Source organism: Drosophila biarmipes, chromosome 2R (assembly GCF_025231255.1).
Source record: "Drosophila biarmipes strain raj3 chromosome 2R, RU_DBia_V1.1, whole genome shotgun sequence".
NCBI classification, from domain to species: domain Eukaryota; kingdom Metazoa; phylum Arthropoda; class Insecta; order Diptera; family Drosophilidae; genus Drosophila; species Drosophila biarmipes.
The window spans coordinates 18,097,614-18,113,905 of NC_066615.1; the positions used below are offsets into that span (position 1 = coordinate 18,097,614).

The 16,292-nt window shown below is 44.8% G+C and overlaps 5 protein-coding genes and 1 long non-coding RNA gene across 6 annotated transcripts; 4 read left to right on the forward strand and 2 right to left on the reverse strand.

Annotated features, from left to right (window-relative positions):
* The first annotated feature begins 4,218 nt into the window (after positions 1–4,218).
* On the forward strand, positions 4,219–6,880 carry LOC108023032 (C3 and PZP-like alpha-2-macroglobulin domain-containing protein 8). The gene is made up of 3 exons (XM_017092271.2): positions 4,219–4,381; positions 5,279–5,680; positions 6,203–6,880. The coding sequence occupies exons 1-3, from the start codon at positions 4,372–4,374 to the stop codon at positions 6,679–6,681; spliced, it is 891 nt and encodes a 296-aa protein (XP_016947760.1). The 5' UTR covers positions 4,219–4,371; the 3' UTR covers positions 6,682–6,880.
* On the reverse strand, positions 4,364–5,272 carry LOC127011006 (uncharacterized). The gene is made up of 3 exons (XR_007764001.1): positions 4,884–5,272; positions 4,579–4,737; positions 4,364–4,516 (listed from the first exon to the last, which is right to left on the reverse strand). It is a non-coding gene; the product is annotated as an uncharacterized LOC127011006 (long non-coding RNA).
* A 1,514-nt stretch (positions 6,881–8,394) lies between the features above and the next one.
* Positions 8,395–9,704, forward strand: LOC108022183 (acidic mammalian chitinase). The gene is made up of 3 exons (XM_017091034.3): positions 8,395–8,455; positions 8,527–8,968; positions 9,027–9,704. The coding sequence occupies exons 1-3, from the start codon at positions 8,395–8,397 to the stop codon at positions 9,634–9,636; spliced, it is 1,113 nt and encodes a 370-aa protein (XP_016946523.1). The 3' UTR covers positions 9,637–9,704.
* Positions 9,705–10,662: 958 nt separating this feature from the next.
* On the forward strand, positions 10,663–12,611 carry LOC108022182 (acidic mammalian chitinase). The gene is made up of 5 exons (XM_017091033.3): positions 10,663–10,775; positions 10,838–11,014; positions 11,072–11,342; positions 11,401–11,609; positions 11,669–12,611. Exons 1-5 carry the CDS (start codon positions 10,706–10,708, stop codon positions 12,343–12,345), a joined length of 1,404 nt encoding a protein of 467 aa, XP_016946522.3. The 5' UTR covers positions 10,663–10,705; the 3' UTR covers positions 12,346–12,611.
* A 245-nt stretch (positions 12,612–12,856) lies between these two features.
* On the forward strand, positions 12,857–14,720 carry LOC127011000 (chitinase-3-like protein 1). Its single transcript, XM_050887595.1, has 4 exons — positions 12,857–13,101; positions 13,154–13,330; positions 13,419–13,686; positions 13,748–14,720. Exons 1-4 carry the CDS (start codon positions 13,035–13,037, stop codon positions 14,646–14,648), a joined length of 1,413 nt encoding a protein of 470 aa, XP_050743552.1. The 5' UTR covers positions 12,857–13,034; the 3' UTR covers positions 14,649–14,720.
* Positions 14,677–16,282, reverse strand: LOC108022776 (chitinase-3-like protein 1). Its single transcript, XM_017091890.3, has 3 exons — positions 16,148–16,282; positions 15,641–16,097; positions 14,677–15,585 (listed from the first exon to the last, which is right to left on the reverse strand). Exons 1-3 carry the CDS (start codon positions 16,230–16,232, stop codon positions 14,697–14,699), a joined length of 1,431 nt encoding a protein of 476 aa, XP_016947379.1. The 5' UTR covers positions 16,233–16,282; the 3' UTR covers positions 14,677–14,696.
* Positions 16,283–16,292: the final 10 nt, after the last annotated feature.

Here is a 16,292-nt window from a genome sequence, read left to right on the forward strand (position 1 = left end):
TGAAAACAAACAAATCCTATTATGATACAGTTTTCCAGACACCCTTGATTCATTTGTATTTTATATATTTTTTTTCCTTTTTTAAGATTTCAATTTCACAGACATTAAAATATTATTTTTTTATGAAGTTTCATAAGAATTCTGAAAACGAACATCACTGTTTTGAAACAGTTTTCCAAACCTCGTTGATTCATTTCAATTTAATAACAAATTTTTTTAAAAAGAGATATTTTCTTTTTGAAGATTCGATTTCACAAACATTGAATCATAAGAATATTGAAAACAAATGAAGCATAATATGATACAGTTTTCCAAGAAATGTATGCAAACAACAGGTACGAAAACGTTTTTTTGTACTTAATAAGTTTAAAACCGCCCTGACCGAAGGGACTGTCTTTTAACAACCCAGAAAGTAGGCTACACATTGTGGAAAAAGTTCGGATCTGAGTTGTATATTCGCTGAGCCTACAATAAAGTTTTATCGTGTCCATTGTTTATTTCTGTCAGTGTAGAGTGACAGCTGTTGGCGAACGTGCTTGCGAGAGCGAACCGCATGCTTGTTGCTGGTTTCTCTTGCTGAGATAAAAGTCTGCTACACGCACACAGTGGCACTGGCATTTGGGAGAGGCAATTCGACCAGATCGTTTTTGGTGTGCGAGAGTGTGTGCCGTGCGTCAACCGGTACGTTTCTCTCGCGCTCTCTCTGCACGCACACTTCCTCACATTGCGAACTTTGTCCACGCTTTCTCACCCCTCTCACCTGTCTTTTTCGCACCCCCCTTTTGCAACCCTAATGCAATTTGCAATTGCACTTTAAAAGTGACGTGTTGACAGCAAAAACGGCGACAGAGCAAAACAAAATGTTTAGGAACCTAACATAGATTCGCTTAATGGATATGTTTGTCGCATTTTTGAACCGCTTCCAAGGTGCCCTTGCCAATTCGTCTGATATGTAACTGTACTGCCTCCCTTTTTTTGCCGCCAGACAAACCGGTTCCGAAAATTATGCCAGTCTAGAGTCTCTACCTATCGAGACTGCCAAGTTTCGCCCAAACAACAGCACGTTTTCATCTCGAAATACCAACGACCTTCGTCTGTGACCTTTGGGCAACCACTCGAACACACTCACACACATGCATACACCTGCATACGAAAAGCACAGGAGAGACAAAAGATAAGCATTACTTATCGGAACAACAAGCTAAAACTCCATTATCGAGCGGGAGTTCCATCACTCACAAGCTAAATATAAATATCAAAGCGTTCCGAAGTCGAATCAATGGGAACAAGTGGCCGATCACGATCGTATTTTTTCCTTTGGGCCGATTTTTAGATCGAGAGAGCGAAGTCAAACGGGTTTTTTGACATTTCTCAGATAAGCAAACTTAACACACACAAATGAGCACGAGCAAAGTTCATAGGTATGGGGGCTCGTCAAGCACACACACACACACACACACATCCGTTTCCGTTTATTTTTATGTTTTCAGCTGATTTGTTTTGGGTCGAACGATTTCATAAGAACTATTCATCTTTCACGTGGTTCCACAGGGCGTATGCGCGATAAGTCTTTCTGACGTTATCGTCGCTCGCGTTTTTTCACTTTTCCTTTCGTCAACTAAGAGATTTCATCTGCATCTCTAGTTAACCCTTTATGACTAGGAAAAACAAAATCCTTTTTAAAGAAAGCTCGAGAAGAATAATTTTAATTCACTTATGAACCATAACATAAAATGTTTGAAAAACTTGAGAGGTAAATATGCTTTTTATATAATTTTAAGACATTTCTGATCGTGTGTATTATCTTAAAACCACAAAGCAGTCCATTCCATCTGGGGTTAATGCCAAGTTGATTGCCCTAGGCCACTTAAAGCTCAATTGGCCGTTGACAGAATGTTTCGAGAATGTTTAGTGGTCGGAGGCTGGTACTGAGACCCATCCAATTGGATCCAATTGAGTGAACTCGTCCAGATTTACACTTGTCTCTGGAAATGTCGCATAAGTCGACTGCGGAAATGTTAATTAAATCGAATTAATTTATTCCACTTTGGCACTGCCTAACGAATGAAAATAACTCTCAATTGAATGGCAAGCCTGCTGATGGTTCAGCATTCCAGAGGTCACAATGTTACGCAAACTGGACAATAAAACTAAATGGGAAAGTGTAAACAGAGTTAACTGGCTCTTATCTGCGCAGGGGGCTCGTCGATGGGAAAAGTGCAGTCAGCTTAAAAGTTATCTTGAAGATTAGATATAAGACGATGAATTATTTTGAGGTTGCTTTATCGCAAAGGTTCACTTATGGATACTTTAGGAACTTCACGTAACTCATCGTATATGACGGGTTTCCCTATATGATAAGGAAGTTGTCATCAAACCTATTTTGTTTTTAATGTATACTCGAGATAGTAGTTTCAAGATATGAAATAATAATATAGAATTTCCGAATGTTTTTAGACCACTGTCAAGAATCTATTGCTCTATATGTCTGGTGTCATTCCTAATAATTGCAGGTCCTAAGTATGTCGAAACCTTAAAGCGTTACAGCCTAATCGACTTTAAGTGAATAATGTCCGATGAAAAGAACACATTACGTTCCTATGTATTCCCCTTCCTGGAAGCCATGTAGTACCCCAACAAACAGACTGACACATTAGGCTCCCTGGTGAAATGATATGTTAACGCCAAAGCTAGCAAAAAAATAAACCCTTTATAAGCAAAGTATTGTTTGTTTACTCGTCTGCCGCTGTGCGAAGTAGTATGTTTGGCTGTGTGTTCAGGTGTCTCCGATATAAATACCCCCAGTGGCACGGCGTGAGCAATTGATCCGCTCTTATCACAAGACAATTTGGCACGGCCACTAGTTTCTGTGAACGCAAATAACAATTTGTTTATTTCACACAATTGCCGTTCTTGGGGGAGGTTCTGCGCATGCACGTTTTGCAATTAAATGAAAAAAAGTGCGACCAACCGGCGAGACGAAAGAAAACCGACTGACATTGAGAGCCCAAGCACCCAAGAACAAAGCAGTTGTGACGTAAGGAAAGATAAACCCTCGCCGCAGGATGGATAAAAGAGAGCATAGCTTTAAAATGTTGGAACAGAATGTGAAACCTATTTATGTGGCGCCCTAAAAGTATGCTACCATAGGGTATTCAACTATGAAGTACTACTTTGCGCCATAAATAAATAATGATCGAATGGAAATTATTTATTGTGGTCCAAATCATTATATCAGCATCAACCATTCTAGACCTCTGCGGTGAAATCATTGGCAGTGGCTTTCGATGCCCTGGTTTGGTTGGCCATGTGACAACACAAAATAAAACCGGCACATGACGCCAAAATAAGTGACGACAACAGCGCCAAAGCATAAACACTGAGCCAATAAAGAAGTGGCATCGAATAGAAGCTACCCTAGGTCAGAGGAAAGTTAAGATATATTTTTTACCGAAAAATTAAAAGTGATACTTCTTATTTTATGAAATTTAAATTTAATAAATTTAGTTACTGAAATATAACTTGTATTTATTTTCTACTCTGCTTAAACATTTTTTTAAATCTGGAAATAATATTATCCCAATACAAACATTTATTTACAAGTCTATACTTGGGAAAGTTTCCAAAAAATGTTTTGTTAAAACGATTAAGAAATGAACACAAAGTTTTAAATATATTATATAATACATCTATAGATTTTGAACTGATTATCTAATTAACATTACGATGTAAGTTCACTGGCAGCTGATATGAAAAATTGTCATGCCCTTTCTCAGAGCACTAAAAAGCTTCCGTATAGTCTTGATGACATCAGCAGCAGCTTTTGAAAAACTGAGTCAGAGGCGTCCCCTGAGTAAAACTAGTTGGGCAAGGTACAATAGTTTTACCGAAGTTAAGACACTCTTTTGATAAATGTTATATATAACTTGTTAAATTGATTCTGCTTTTAGTTTTTAATAATAATATAATAGAAGAGAATAATAAAAGAGAATAATAAAAGAGAATAATAAAAAAGAATAATCAAAAAAAAAGAAAATAAATAATAAATATATGTTAATTTCTGAATGAATCACGTTAGCATTTTTAATATTTTCTTTCCAAGATTTATTCTATAAGATAAATCATGACGAAGAACAGTACAACATTATGGTAATATGGCATGGCATGTTCCCCATTCGAGCTGGTACAGTCGACTACTTTCTAGACCGCCAACGATCCCCAATTTAGCCAGAGAGCCCAAGCTAGTCGAGCTTTCATTCTCGCACTGCCTCTGTTTTCTGGCAGCGCTTACCTCGCCGGTATTTGGGCTCCGCTGCGGCAGTTTGAATCAGAATCTCAGTAAGCGAACATCGTGGAGTAACAGCAGCAGCCATGCCCATCGGTGAGTTCCCAAGTGGGTGGAGTGCCTAGAGCAGTTGGATAATGGAACGGATAATTGGGTGAATCTCAGCACAGGGAGACTCAGGCGAACGAAACTTTTGGCCCACGACCAAAATGAAATCGTGTCAACGGATTTCTAGAATCGAAAATCAAAAGTAAATAAAATATATAAATTCTTCATCTATGCTGGGTGTTTACCAGTGGAAAATATATGCAACTTTCACCTTGTGATCGTCCAGATTCAATTAACGGGAATACGCGATACTGGCTTTTTAGTGTTACTTTCGACCCATTAATTTCTTGATGTGCCGAAAATGTGTACCATCTGCTATGAGTCACTGGGTTACGCCTTGAACTCTGGCAATAATCAATAAGAATTCGGCTAGGGTGAACCGAGGGTCAGACGGGAGATGCGATGCACCTTCCATGATGTCATGCGGTATAATGTTGCTTGGGAAACATTTCGTGCTATCTATCAAAAACCAAAGCACAACCTTACATACCTCTGAATGTTTGTCGTTGGAGGCCCCGTAGAGCCGGCTCAGAACTCGAAACTGAGCTTGAGTGGAATTAGCTAGAATGTTTTGTAGCAAAGAACGAATGGCGATCCAAATGACATCATGCGAATGGCGCTAATCAACAAGGGGAAACAAAAACAGACGCTAAAATTTGAGATATGTATCTACAAACATATAAATAGCAACAAATTCTTTCCAGTTCAAGCGTTTTCTATGACAACATTCTTCCTGGCACTTGCCGGAGATTTTTGAGGTTGATAAATCAAACCTCAAAACTTTTCCATCCCATTAAGATCTAGGTACAGTTGCCTCCAAAACGCTACTGTACAGTTTATCCACAAAAATGTAGACTAATCTCCTCTTTCTCGTCTTCTTTGCAGAAATCAACACCCCCGACAAGTTGGAGTACCAATTCTTCCCGGCCAGCGGAGGAGTGTTCACCTTCAAGGTGCGTTCTCCCAAGGACGCCCACTTGGCCCTCACACCCGCCCCCGAGGAGAATGGCCCCATCTTCGAGATCTTCCTTGGAGGATGGGAGAACACCAAGTCGGTGATCCGCAAGGACCGCCAGAAGCCCGAGGTCGCTGAGGTGCCCACTCCCGGCATCCTGGACGCCGGAGAGTTCCGTGGTTTCTGGATACGTTGGTACGACAACGTCATCACCGTGGGTCGTGAGGGAGACGCCGCCGCCTTCCTCTCCTACGATGCCGGAAGCCTGTTCCCGGTGAACTTCGTCGGCATCTGCACGGGATGGGGCGCCAGCGGATCCTGGCTGCTGGATGGTGAGTCTACACCCTAGTTATAGCTCTATTGAGGTCAGAACAATGGCACAGGTGTTTGCCCTCTCTGATTAGTTTACCCATCGTAAGTGTTTACGAGGTGTATTGTCCTATGCTTGCTCTATGGAATCCATTGTCTGGCTACCAAGGGCAGCTGAGCTAACTCAAATTACTAGTATCTTTATTATGGGTCTTACATATTTTTCATAGAATATTTTTAACGACAAGATAAAATATTTAAGGTTTAAAAAAAAAAAGGTTTTGATAATATATTGAGCTTTGGAGATATTTAAGATGAACTACTCACTAATATTATGTCATTGTTACGCCATTATAAACTTTATTATACTCCCAGTATAAGGTGATTAGAATAAAATATTTATAAAGTAAATTCCCAAAATACTTTTCAAATATACTAATTATGGATTGGTTAGGTAAACACCTTAAACAGCAGATTAGCTTTTTTCTAATAGACTAATTTTATTACAAATTTTATTGCTGACTCATCCCATTGTTCTTCCGCAGATGCCGCTCCTTCGGCGCCAGCCATTGGCTTTGCTGCTCCCACCGGAAGCGGACCTGGATGCTGGGTGCCCGCCGCCAACGGAGAGGTTCCCCCCAACGCCCTGGAGGGAGGATTCGACAGCAACGAGCAGCTGTACATCGCCCGTGCCCGCCACGAAGGCGACCTCATTCCCGGCAAGCTGCATCCCTCCCACGGCGTGACCTACGTGGCCTGGGGAGGCGGCGAACATGGACATGGCGAATACGAGGTGCTCTGCGCCGGTGGAGGTCAGTGGGTGCCCGTGGAGGCCGGAGACATCCCGCCCAACGCCGTGCCCGCCGGCGAGACCGCCGAGGGCGAGCCGCTCTTCATCGGACGCGCCACCCACGACGGAACCATCACCGTGGGCAAGGTGCAGCCCTCCCACGGATGCTGCTACATTCCGTACGGCGGCGAGGAGCTGGCCTACAAGGAGTTCGAGATCTACGTGGCCAACTAAGCCGCGGGTCGAATGTCCAACGCACTGAACCACAATTGTTAATCTGAGCGCTTTACAGTTCAACTGGACGCAGAAATTTTATTTATATTTGCATTTCTACTCAATACTGTTGAAGAATCTCTATTCGATGCCGAAAAGGTCATTACTTTGTTCACCCGAATTGGTTAATAAACAATAAATATCTTTAAGAAATAACATATCCCAAAACGTTTTTATGTGAGCTCCCATTTAGGATAGTTAAGTTTATAGCGCATATCCATAATGTTTGGTCGTAAACGAGCTTATATGAAATAAATTGAGGCTAACTATGATTACCACAAAGCAAATAATGGCGACTTTTATTATCAAACACTGCTAATTGAAATTACTTTGCAAATTATCATCACGTATTCCTTTTTGTGATGAAATCAAATAGAACTATCAAACGCAGTTCAATCTTTAATATCAGTACATTTTAAAACCGTTTCGTACCCTTAAATTATCATCAAACATTTTTTATTTTATGAGATATACTTTGCACAATCTTAGCCTAAGTTGAACGATTGGAATCTTGAGTATATGAGGCCCATTCAAATAATTTACCTCTACTCAATGAAAATCGTTTTTGACTCACTCGTTATCAACAAACCTATGAGACCCTCATAAACCCTAAAAATAGGCGTAAAATAATTAATTGGAAAGATTGTAATCTAGTCGCAAGGAATTTACTTGGCAAAATAAAGAATACCTTTAAGTAATGTTTTATTACTTAGTACTAGTTACCCGCTTGATAAAAATACTATTGTTTAAATACTTTTTGTATGTTTATTCTAAGAGACTTTATCGAGATATACACAAATGTAGGTTGTATTTATTTCCTTGTATAAAATTAACTTTGGGATGATAAGAACTTAACTATATTCATATTCAAAGATTCGGCAGGTCATTCCATCTAATCGAATGATTGGAAGAAAGCGATTTCGGGCAATTATTTATTAAAGTACCACCTATGGTAGATTACAAGGGTATAAAGTAGTCGTGCAAATAAAAAATTCAAATGCTCAAGAAGGCGGTGGAAAACTTGTTAAGTATTTTTGACCAGCAAACAATGGCCATCTGTCTGTTTGAACACCTGGATTTGGAAAACAAACCGAATATGTGCCAGACTCATAGTTACTCTTTTGTTTGCCCACAAAATAGGTCAAAATAAATAAATAAATAAAGCTTTTAACAATTATTTACTAATATTCTGACTCCAAAGATTTTTGAAAATTTGTAACAAAATAGTAGATTACACGTTACTAACATTACTAAAATATATAATATATACTAAAATAAAAGTTTTTTTAGACTGGCGGGGCTTAGAAAAGACATCTTTTTATAAACCGAATAATTTTGAAGGGTTCTTCCTATATAGTAGATTTTAGTATACCCCTTTTCCCTACCATTAGCGAAGGTAGAAAACTAAAGTGAGTTTTAAATGCCGGAGCACCTCTTGAGAGAATTTATAGCTTAAGGGACAGTAAACAAGAATGAATCTGAACTTGAGGTACAGATACGAGTCCCTGGTATAAATATTAAAATTCAAAAGCAAGAAGCACGCGACGCGGCGTTAATAAATTTGTCAGCCAAGTGGAGTGGAGTAGCCGACTCTATAGATAAGGCTGGTGATAAGGTCCGCGCAGAACGGTATAAATACCCAGATGGAACAGGAATCGCATATCATTTTTTGCAATGGGAAAGTTTTTGGCACTACTCGCAGTCCTCTGCCTTGGCCAGGTGATCGGTGCTGAGCGTGAGTATGACTTTGCGGACAATCCACTTGGAGGTTATAGTAATCCCATGTTTGTCCCTGGACAACTCCAGGCATCGTCAACTGCTACTGGGGCACCTGGGCCAACTACCGCAGCGGCAACGGCAAGTTCGATGTGTCCAACATCGATGCCGGTCTGTGCACCCACCTGAGCTACTCCTTCTTCGGGATCAACGACAACGGCGAGATCCAGTCCCTGGACACCTGGTTGGACTACGACCTGGGCTTCATCAGCAAGGCGGTGGGTCTGAAGAGCCATAACCCCAACCTGAAGGTCCTGGCCGTGGTCGGTGGCTGGAACGAGGGCTCCACCAAGTACTCCTCGATGTCCGGCGACTGGTACAAGCGTCAAAACTTCATCAACTCCGCCCTCAACCTGCTGCGCAACAACGGATTCGATGGCCTGGACCTGGACTGGGAGTACCCCAACCAGCGTGGAGGCAACTGGAACGATCGCTCCAACTTTGTGACCCTGCTCCGCGAACTGAAGGAGGCGTGAGTACTGGATCCCTAACTTAAAGCCAATCTTAAACTAAGGAGATTTCTTTTGTAGCTTCGCTCCCTATGGCTACGAGCTGAGCATTGCTGTGGGTGCCGGTGAGGCCCTGGCCAGCAGCTCCTACGAGATCTACAACATTGCCCAGCAGGTGAACTTCATCAACGTGATGACCTACGACTTCGCCATGGCCTCCGACGGCCAGACCGGCTTCAACGCCCCTCAGTGGGCCGTGGAGAACGCCATCAACTTCTGGCTGAGCCAGGGTGCTCCGGCCAACAAGCTGGTGCTCGGCGTCGGCACCTATGGACGCTCCTTCCAGCTGTCGGACTCCTCCCAAAACTGGCCAGGAGCCCCGTGCCGCGGCGAGGGATCTGCCGGCTCCTACACTGGTTCCACTGGCTACCTGGGCTACAACGAGATCTGCCAGAACAACTGGTACACCGTCTTCGACTACGACAACGCCGCTCCCTACGCCTTCTCCGGTGACCAGTGGGTGAGCTTCGACAACGTGCTCAGTGTCCAGTACAAGATGGACTTTGCCCTGCGCAACAATCTGGCCGGCGCCATGATCTGGTCCCTGGAGACCGACGACTACCGTGGTCAGTGCGGCGAGGCCTATCCTCTGCTCCGCGCCATCAACATGAAGCTGCGTTGGGACATCTAAACGGGGTGCCGATTGGGAAGAATAAACGATAAAAAATAAAAAAAAAACTTTTCTTTTTCGACATTTTATTATCCATTTTTTTATATTTTGAAATATTTGAAATATTTATTTTCGAAAGAGAATTTAAAAATCGTTAAAGATACGTGGGACTTCACTCTTTGATATTTTTATACTTCACAGATAAGTTTGTTTATAAATATGAAAGTTTCATATCTTTCGAACCTTTAATGGTGAAAAATAAGTTTTGTACCCATCAAATTTTTTGCAAAAGTTTTAGTTGCGACTTTGTCAGTGGGTTTCCATAAATAATTTGAACTAAAGGATTTTCTGAAAACATGTAGTTTGCTCTTAAAATGTATCTTACAATAAAAATTCTTTTTTCCACGTAGAATCATAGAAACTTCAGATAGAGCTTTATTTCGTCAAGAAATTTAGGGCTATCTATATATCTTTCAATGACCAACTTGTATAGTTTCAGCACTAGTCATATAATTTGATGCCCTGCAAGTAACACCATTTTACCGAAGCTTACTACAAGTGCAGCATACTTTAAGGAGAAAAACAAATATTTACCTTTTGTTCATTGATACATTTTCCAGCTAAATAAATCAATCACCAAAAATAAATAGAGTCACTCCTATTGTTATTCGTAGAAGTATGTTTATTTGTTTTGAGTTAACCCGTGGAGGGGTTTTATGAGTAGCTAGCAACAGTTTTGATTCACCATCCAGGACGTTGACAAAGTCCGTCTTTAAGTGGGGTGCGATAAGAGTACCATCCTCCCAATCTCAAGATGCACTTAAAAACCTATCAATAATTTAAAATTTATGTGCATAATATAAGACGAGAGAGGTATGTGTACAGATATAGGCCATCGGTTCGTTTCAATTTCCTCATAGAATGCAATATATTACACTTTTGTTTTCTATTTCTGCGATTTCCTCTGTGAAGTGGTGATTTATCAACGATGTCGATGTATAGCGATAAGAGCTCGCTTGCGGAGTGGCCTATATAAGCGGTGTACCATAATACACGAAGCCATTGCTAATGTTGACCGACTGAGTGAACCATGAAGTTATTCCCGATTTGGGCCTTGGCAGCTCTTTGCCTGTGCCTCGGCCAAGTGGCCTCCAGCGAAAGTGAGTAGCTTGGGAATTATTACCACAAATTGGTGTTCTATTGGAACCCTATGATCCTGCAGAGCTGATTAACTGCTACTGGGGCACCTGGGCCAACTACCGTCCTGGCGATGGCAAGTTCACCCCCTCGGACATCGATCCCTTCCTGTGCACCCACATCAGCTACACCTTCTTCGGCATCAGCGATGCGGGCGAGTTTAAGTCCCTGGACACCTGGCTGGACATGGACGATGGACTGGGTGAGATATATATTAATTTATATTATAAACCGAAGTAAGACATATGTTTTTTTACAGGCTACATAAGCCAAACCATTGCCCTGAAGCAGCGTAACCCGAATCTGAAGATCCTGGCTGTGGTTGGTGGCTGGAACGAGGGCTCCACCAAGTACTCCGCCATGGCCGCCGATCCTGCCAAGCGTGCCACCTTTGTGTCCAGCTCCCTGGCCTTCATTCAGCAGTACGGCTTCGATGGCTTGGATCTGGATTGGGAGTATCCTGGTCAGCGAGGAGGCGCCGAGTCGGATCGCGAGAACTTTGTGACCCTGCTGCGCGAGATTAAGGAAACGTGAGTGGTTATAGTGGGGGATCTGTGGAATGCAATATGATATATCGTCTACCGACAGCTATGACCAGTACGGATTGGAACTGGGTATTGCTGTGGGCGCCTCCGAGAAGTCGGCGGCCATCTCCTACGACATTCCCGCCATTTCCCAGCACCTGACCTTCATCAATGTGATGACCTACGACTTCCACATGGCTCTGGATGGTTATTTGGGTCTCAATGCTCCTCTGCCCGAGGTCACCGAATCCATTGACTACTGGCTGTCGCAAGGTGAGTTGGTGAACCTCAGGAATCCTTATACTTCATTACTCAACCCCTATATTGGACAGGTGCCCCTGCTGAGAAGCTGATCTTGGGCATTGGCTTCTATGGCCACAGCTACCAGATGTCCGATAGCTCTCAGAACTGGCCAGGTGCAGCTTGCATTGGTCCCGGAACTGCTGGCGCCTACACCCGGGAGAATGGTTTCCTGGGCTACCACGAGATCTGTCAGAACAACTGGAACACGGTTTTCGACCAGGACAACGGGGCTCCGTATGCCTTCCAGGGCGATCAGTGGATCGGATACGACAACGCCGAGAGCATCCAACTGAAGATGCAACTGGTGGAGTCCCGCAATCTGGGTGGCGCCATGATGTGGTCCATCGAGACGGATGACTTCCGAGGGCTCTGCGGCGAGAGCTACCCCCTGCTGAAGACCATGAACCGCGCTCTGGGCAAGGAGGTGAGCGGAGGAGGCGGCAGCGGAGGAAGTGTTACCCCCTCCCCAACTGCTGCTCCCACTGCGGCCACCACTCCGACACCATCTCCCGGCGGAGGAAGTGGTGGCTCTGGCGGAGACTGCTCCTCTTCGGCAAATGGTCACTACATGACAGTGGGAGATTGCAACAAGTACTACCAGTGTGCGGATGGAATCCGGTACGACTTCCAGTGTGGATCCGGACTGTACTTCAACCCCACCTCCAACAACTGCGACTGGGAGGCGAATGTCGATTGCCCCTACTAGATAAACAGCCAACGAAAAAATATACCAAAAATGCAATAATCAAATAACATAAATTTCTTTGAGAGGCCCCCCCTCAGGAACTGTATACTAACTAAATCCATATTTATGACTAGCCAAAGGCTGATTAGATTTAGATTCTCATAATAATATTTACAAACAAACACTTAGTCATCGTCAGACATAATAGAAGGGAATTATAAAGCTCGTGGGGCAACTGCACATGGCTCTATTTCAATATTGTAATAATGATAATGACAATAAATACCTGTGTACCTGTCTACAAGAGACCATAAATGGGTGAGGTATTGTAGGGGAACGTTAATTTCTGCGACACGTTCCATTATTGCCATGACCAAAGTACTTTCCATTCTAAAAATCAGTTGAGTAAGACATTGGTACCCTGGAAAACCTGAGTCAGCGGAAGTATAGGGAACTACTTTTAGCTAGATATACTTTTGAAAATATTAAGACATCTAGTTATCGGTGCTTTTCTATTTCTAAACAAATGATTACTATCCATCTTAAATGACACTGATTCAGAAACAACACGGAACCCATAACACTTTTACTGGTCCGGAAACAAATTTTAACAGAAACTTACACTTTGTTTACTTGGCCATTTCGTTTTATCTGCAATTTGGCAAAAATTTTACAAATTTAAAGTTCACTTGATAAGGCAACTCCTAGCCATGGCTTCTTTTAAGTGTGTTTTTACGGTACTGATATCTCTGATCTGCGGCTGTATGGCCAAAGAGTGTAAGTAGATCCGGGTAGCACTCCTTGGAGAGTTTAACCATTGTCCCTGCAGACCATGTCTTCTGTCAATACGACTTGGCCTCTTACTATTTCAAAGGACGCAGTCAATTCTTCGACTGGAACTTGGACTCCAGACTGTGCACTCACCTGGTCATCGGTTCTGGCATGGGAGTTGATGGAGAGACCGGTGAACTGAAGATCACCGACCAGCATCTGCTACTGGAGAAGAGTGAGTAACCTATACCTAAAAAAATTTCACTAGGATCTCTTATAATTCTAAAAGAAATCCCATATAATGTATCCCAAAATCCTTATAGACCTGCTCAGCGGCGTTAAGACCTTGAAGTGTGATAGCATTAAGAAGGTGTTGTTCACTATTGGTGGCTGGCAGGAGGAATCCGAGCACTTTTCCAGGATGGTAGCCTCTCCAAACAAGCGCGACAACTTCTACACCTCGTTGACAGCGTTTCTGTTCAAGTGGGGATTCGATGGCGTCCAGATCGACTGGCGCTATCCCACTCAACGCGGTGGACAATCTGAGGACCGGAAGAACTTTGTGCTCATGCTGGAGGAGCTGGTATTAATGTGAGTCTCTGTTGGAGAGCTATATTTTCGGTTTCCTTAGATTCTATACCCCTTTCAATAGCTTTCGGGAGCACAAGTTACTTCTCATGGTGGCTGTGTCGGGACGAACGAACCAGGAGACCCTAGAGAGCTACGACATTCCCGGGATAGTGAGGAACTCCGACTTTGTCCATCTAATGATGCACGACGAGCGGGATGCCTACCGCCTGCGGCTGGGCTACAATGCTCCACTCCATGGGCATGGAGACACCATTGCCGAGGCCATTAAACACTGGAAGAGGCACGGAAAGGCGCCCGAGAAGCTCATCTTGAACATCCCCTTCTTCGTGCGCTCCTACACCATGGATAGGAACCAGTCCACAGTAGGATCCCCCTGCAAAGGACCCGGAAAGCGGACCAAGTTATCCCATCGCGATGGCTTCATGACCTACAACGAGTGGTGCGTACAGCAGTCCAACTGGACCAGGACGTTCGACAAGGTGGCCAAGGTGCCCTATGCCGTGAGGGGAGACCAGTGGGTGAGCTACGAGAACGCACAGAGCATCTGGGCCAAGATGCACTTGCTGCAGAAGCACAAGTTGGGCGGCGCCATGGCCTGGACCGTCGATGTGGACGACTTTCAGGGCGCTTGTGGCGAGCGGCATGGCCTGCTCCAAGTGATCTTCGCTGCCTTGGGGGACAAGAATGCCCTCACCACCGAAAGGCCGACCACTGAGGCCTCTGGACTTTGTCCCCAGGACGGATTCTGGCGGGATTCTTGGGACTGCCGGCTGTACCACGAGTGCCGCAATGGGGAAAGGATCTACTACGAGTGCTCCGAGGGCCAGTACTTCGACGAGGCCCTGGCCATCTGCCTACCCGCCGCAGAGGTCAAGTGCGATCAGAACTTTGTCATCTGGCGACCCGGAATGCCCGTCTACAACTTTAAGAACATGCCGCTGAACCTCAAGATTGTTGACTAGACCCCAAGAACAAAGATAACCAAAGATATTTGTCTGTGATCATAAAGGTCAGCACTTTACTGATCCCGAGTAGTTACATCTCTTTGTGATTAGGTCAAAGTTCAGGCCACTGGGACAGTCAAAACTGTTGGTCTTGCCACCACTGCAGTAGTAGAACTTGGAGCAGTTGTCCGGATCACGAACATATCCTTCGGGGGCATCAGCCGGACAACTGAACCCCTCATTGGGCTTGTCCTTGCTGGAGGCGGGGGTCAAACCAGAGGGTGTGTCGCGGTCGAAGAGCACGCGGTTGATTTCGTGCAGGAGGGGATAGGCCTGCTGGCCACAGGTGGCTTGGAAATCATCCGACTCAAGGGACCAGATCATGATGCCACCCAGATGGTGGTCCATCACATACTGCGCCTTGAGCGACAGGCTGCGTGGATCGTCGTAGCCCACCCACTGGCGCTGCCTGAAGGCGAAGGGCACCTGCTGTGCCGGCTCCCACTCCTGGGTCCACTCCTCCTGCTGCATCAGCTTGCAGAGCTCGTTGTAGCCAAGGACACCCGGCTCACGGGAGTACTTTCCGGCAATTCCCTTGCCAATATGGGGAGATCCTGGTTGGTTGCCCTCGGCAGTGGCCAAGGTGTAGGTGCGTCCGTAGAAGGGAACGCCCAGGATAAGTTTTTCTGGCGGAGCACCTGCCTGCAGCCAGTACTTGACAATGGCGTCCACATTGAACTGCGGCCACCAACCTGTGGCATCCTGCGCTTCTCTTTCAGAGGCATACAGAGGAGCATTGATGCCCACCGCCTTGTCCCAAGGTCCATGCAGGTCATAGGCCATCAAATTAATGAGGTCCAAGTAAGGGACCATGGCCGGAATGTCGTTGGATATTTCAGCGGAGAACTGGACGGAAGCCACAGCCGCGGTGAGCAGGAAACTAAAGGGTTTCAGGCTGCAGAGATTGCGGGTCAGAGTTGGTCATAAACAAAACATCCCGCCCAGCTTACCCCTCCTTCAGCTCCTTTAAAAGCGTTATGAAGTTCTCTCGATCCGCGTTCTCTAGACTGTGACGCTGGCCGGGATACTCCCAGTCCAGATCCATGCCATCGAATCCATGGCGCTGCAGGAACCTGACCACATCGTCCACGAACCTGGCGCGCTTCAGGGGATCGCTGGCCACCATAGAGAACTTCTTGGAGCCCTCGTTCCAACCGCCCACGGCCGCCAGCGTCTTCAGCACGGGATTCACCAGCTTGAGTGCGTTGAAGCGCTTGATATTTCCCCGTCCCCCATTATCCTCGAGGTCCAGATAGGGGTCAATCACACGCAGCTGACCCGTCTCCTCGATGCCCAGAAAGGCGTAGACCAGGTGGGTGCACAGGAACGGATCGATGTCCTCCACGCCAAACTTGCCCATACCAGGTCGATAAACAGACCAAGTGCCATGGTAGCAGATCACGTTCTCTGCAAGGGGATCCTGGATAATCCGGTGCACAACGAAGGCAGCTACTTACTTGAGGAGTTGCCTTGCGCGGACGAGGATGCTACCATCAGGAGGGTCCCGAGGAGCAGCCCAACCAAGCCAGATCCGCTGCACATTTTTTAGTTACTGAACTGAAACTTCCCGCAAGTCCATGACTTTTATAGCATATCGATTAT

What these genes read in the sequence shown, in the direction of transcription:
- LOC127011000 (XM_050887595.1), top strand. Translation starts at nt 13,035, where the DNA reads ATGGCTTCTTTTAAGTGTGTTTTTACGGTACTGATATCTCTGATCTGC. An exon ending in CGGCTGTATGGCCAAAGAGT is followed by an intron (nt 13,102 to 13,153) that starts GTAAGTAGATCC and finishes TTGTCCCTGCAG; the next exon opens with ACCATGTCTTCTGTCAATAC. An exon ending in GCATCTGCTACTGGAGAAGA is followed by an intron (nt 13,331 to 13,418) that starts GTGAGTAACCTA and finishes AAATCCTTATAG; the next exon opens with ACCTGCTCAGCGGCGTTAAG.
- LOC108023032 (XM_017092271.2), top strand. An exon ending in CGGATCCTGGCTGCTGGATG is followed by an intron (nt 5,681 to 6,202) that starts GTGAGTCTACAC and finishes GTTCTTCCGCAG; the next exon opens with ATGCCGCTCCTTCGGCGCCA.
- LOC108022183 (XM_017091034.3), top strand. Translation starts at nt 8,395, where the DNA reads ATGGGAAAGTTTTTGGCACTACTCGCAGTCCTCTGCCTTGGCCAGGTG. An exon ending in CCAGGTGATCGGTGCTGAGC is followed by an intron (nt 8,456 to 8,526) that starts GTGAGTATGACT and finishes GGACAACTCCAG; the next exon opens with GCATCGTCAACTGCTACTGG. An exon ending in CTCCGCGAACTGAAGGAGGC is followed by an intron (nt 8,969 to 9,026) that starts GTGAGTACTGGA and finishes TTTCTTTTGTAG; the next exon opens with CTTCGCTCCCTATGGCTACG.
- LOC108022182 (XM_017091033.3), top strand. Translation starts at nt 10,706, where the DNA reads ATGAAGTTATTCCCGATTTGGGCCTTGGCAGCTCTTTGCCTGTGCCTC. An exon ending in CCAAGTGGCCTCCAGCGAAA is followed by an intron (nt 10,776 to 10,837) that starts GTGAGTAGCTTG and finishes ATGATCCTGCAG; the next exon opens with AGCTGATTAACTGCTACTGG. An exon ending in TGACTACTGGCTGTCGCAAG is followed by an intron (nt 11,610 to 11,668) that starts GTGAGTTGGTGA and finishes TATATTGGACAG; the next exon opens with GTGCCCCTGCTGAGAAGCTG.
- LOC108022776 (XM_017091890.3), bottom strand. Translation starts at nt 16,232, where the DNA reads ATGTGCAGCGGATCTGGCTTGGTTGGGCTGCTCCTCGGGACCCTCCTG. An exon ending in CGCGCAAGGCAACTCCTCAA is followed by an intron (nt 16,098 to 16,147) that starts GTAAGTAGCTGC and finishes ATCCCCTTGCAG; the next exon opens with AGAACGTGATCTGCTACCAT. An exon ending in TTAAAGGAGCTGAAGGAGGG is followed by an intron (nt 15,586 to 15,640) that starts GTAAGCTGGGCG and finishes CAATCTCTGCAG; the next exon opens with CCTGAAACCCTTTAGTTTCC.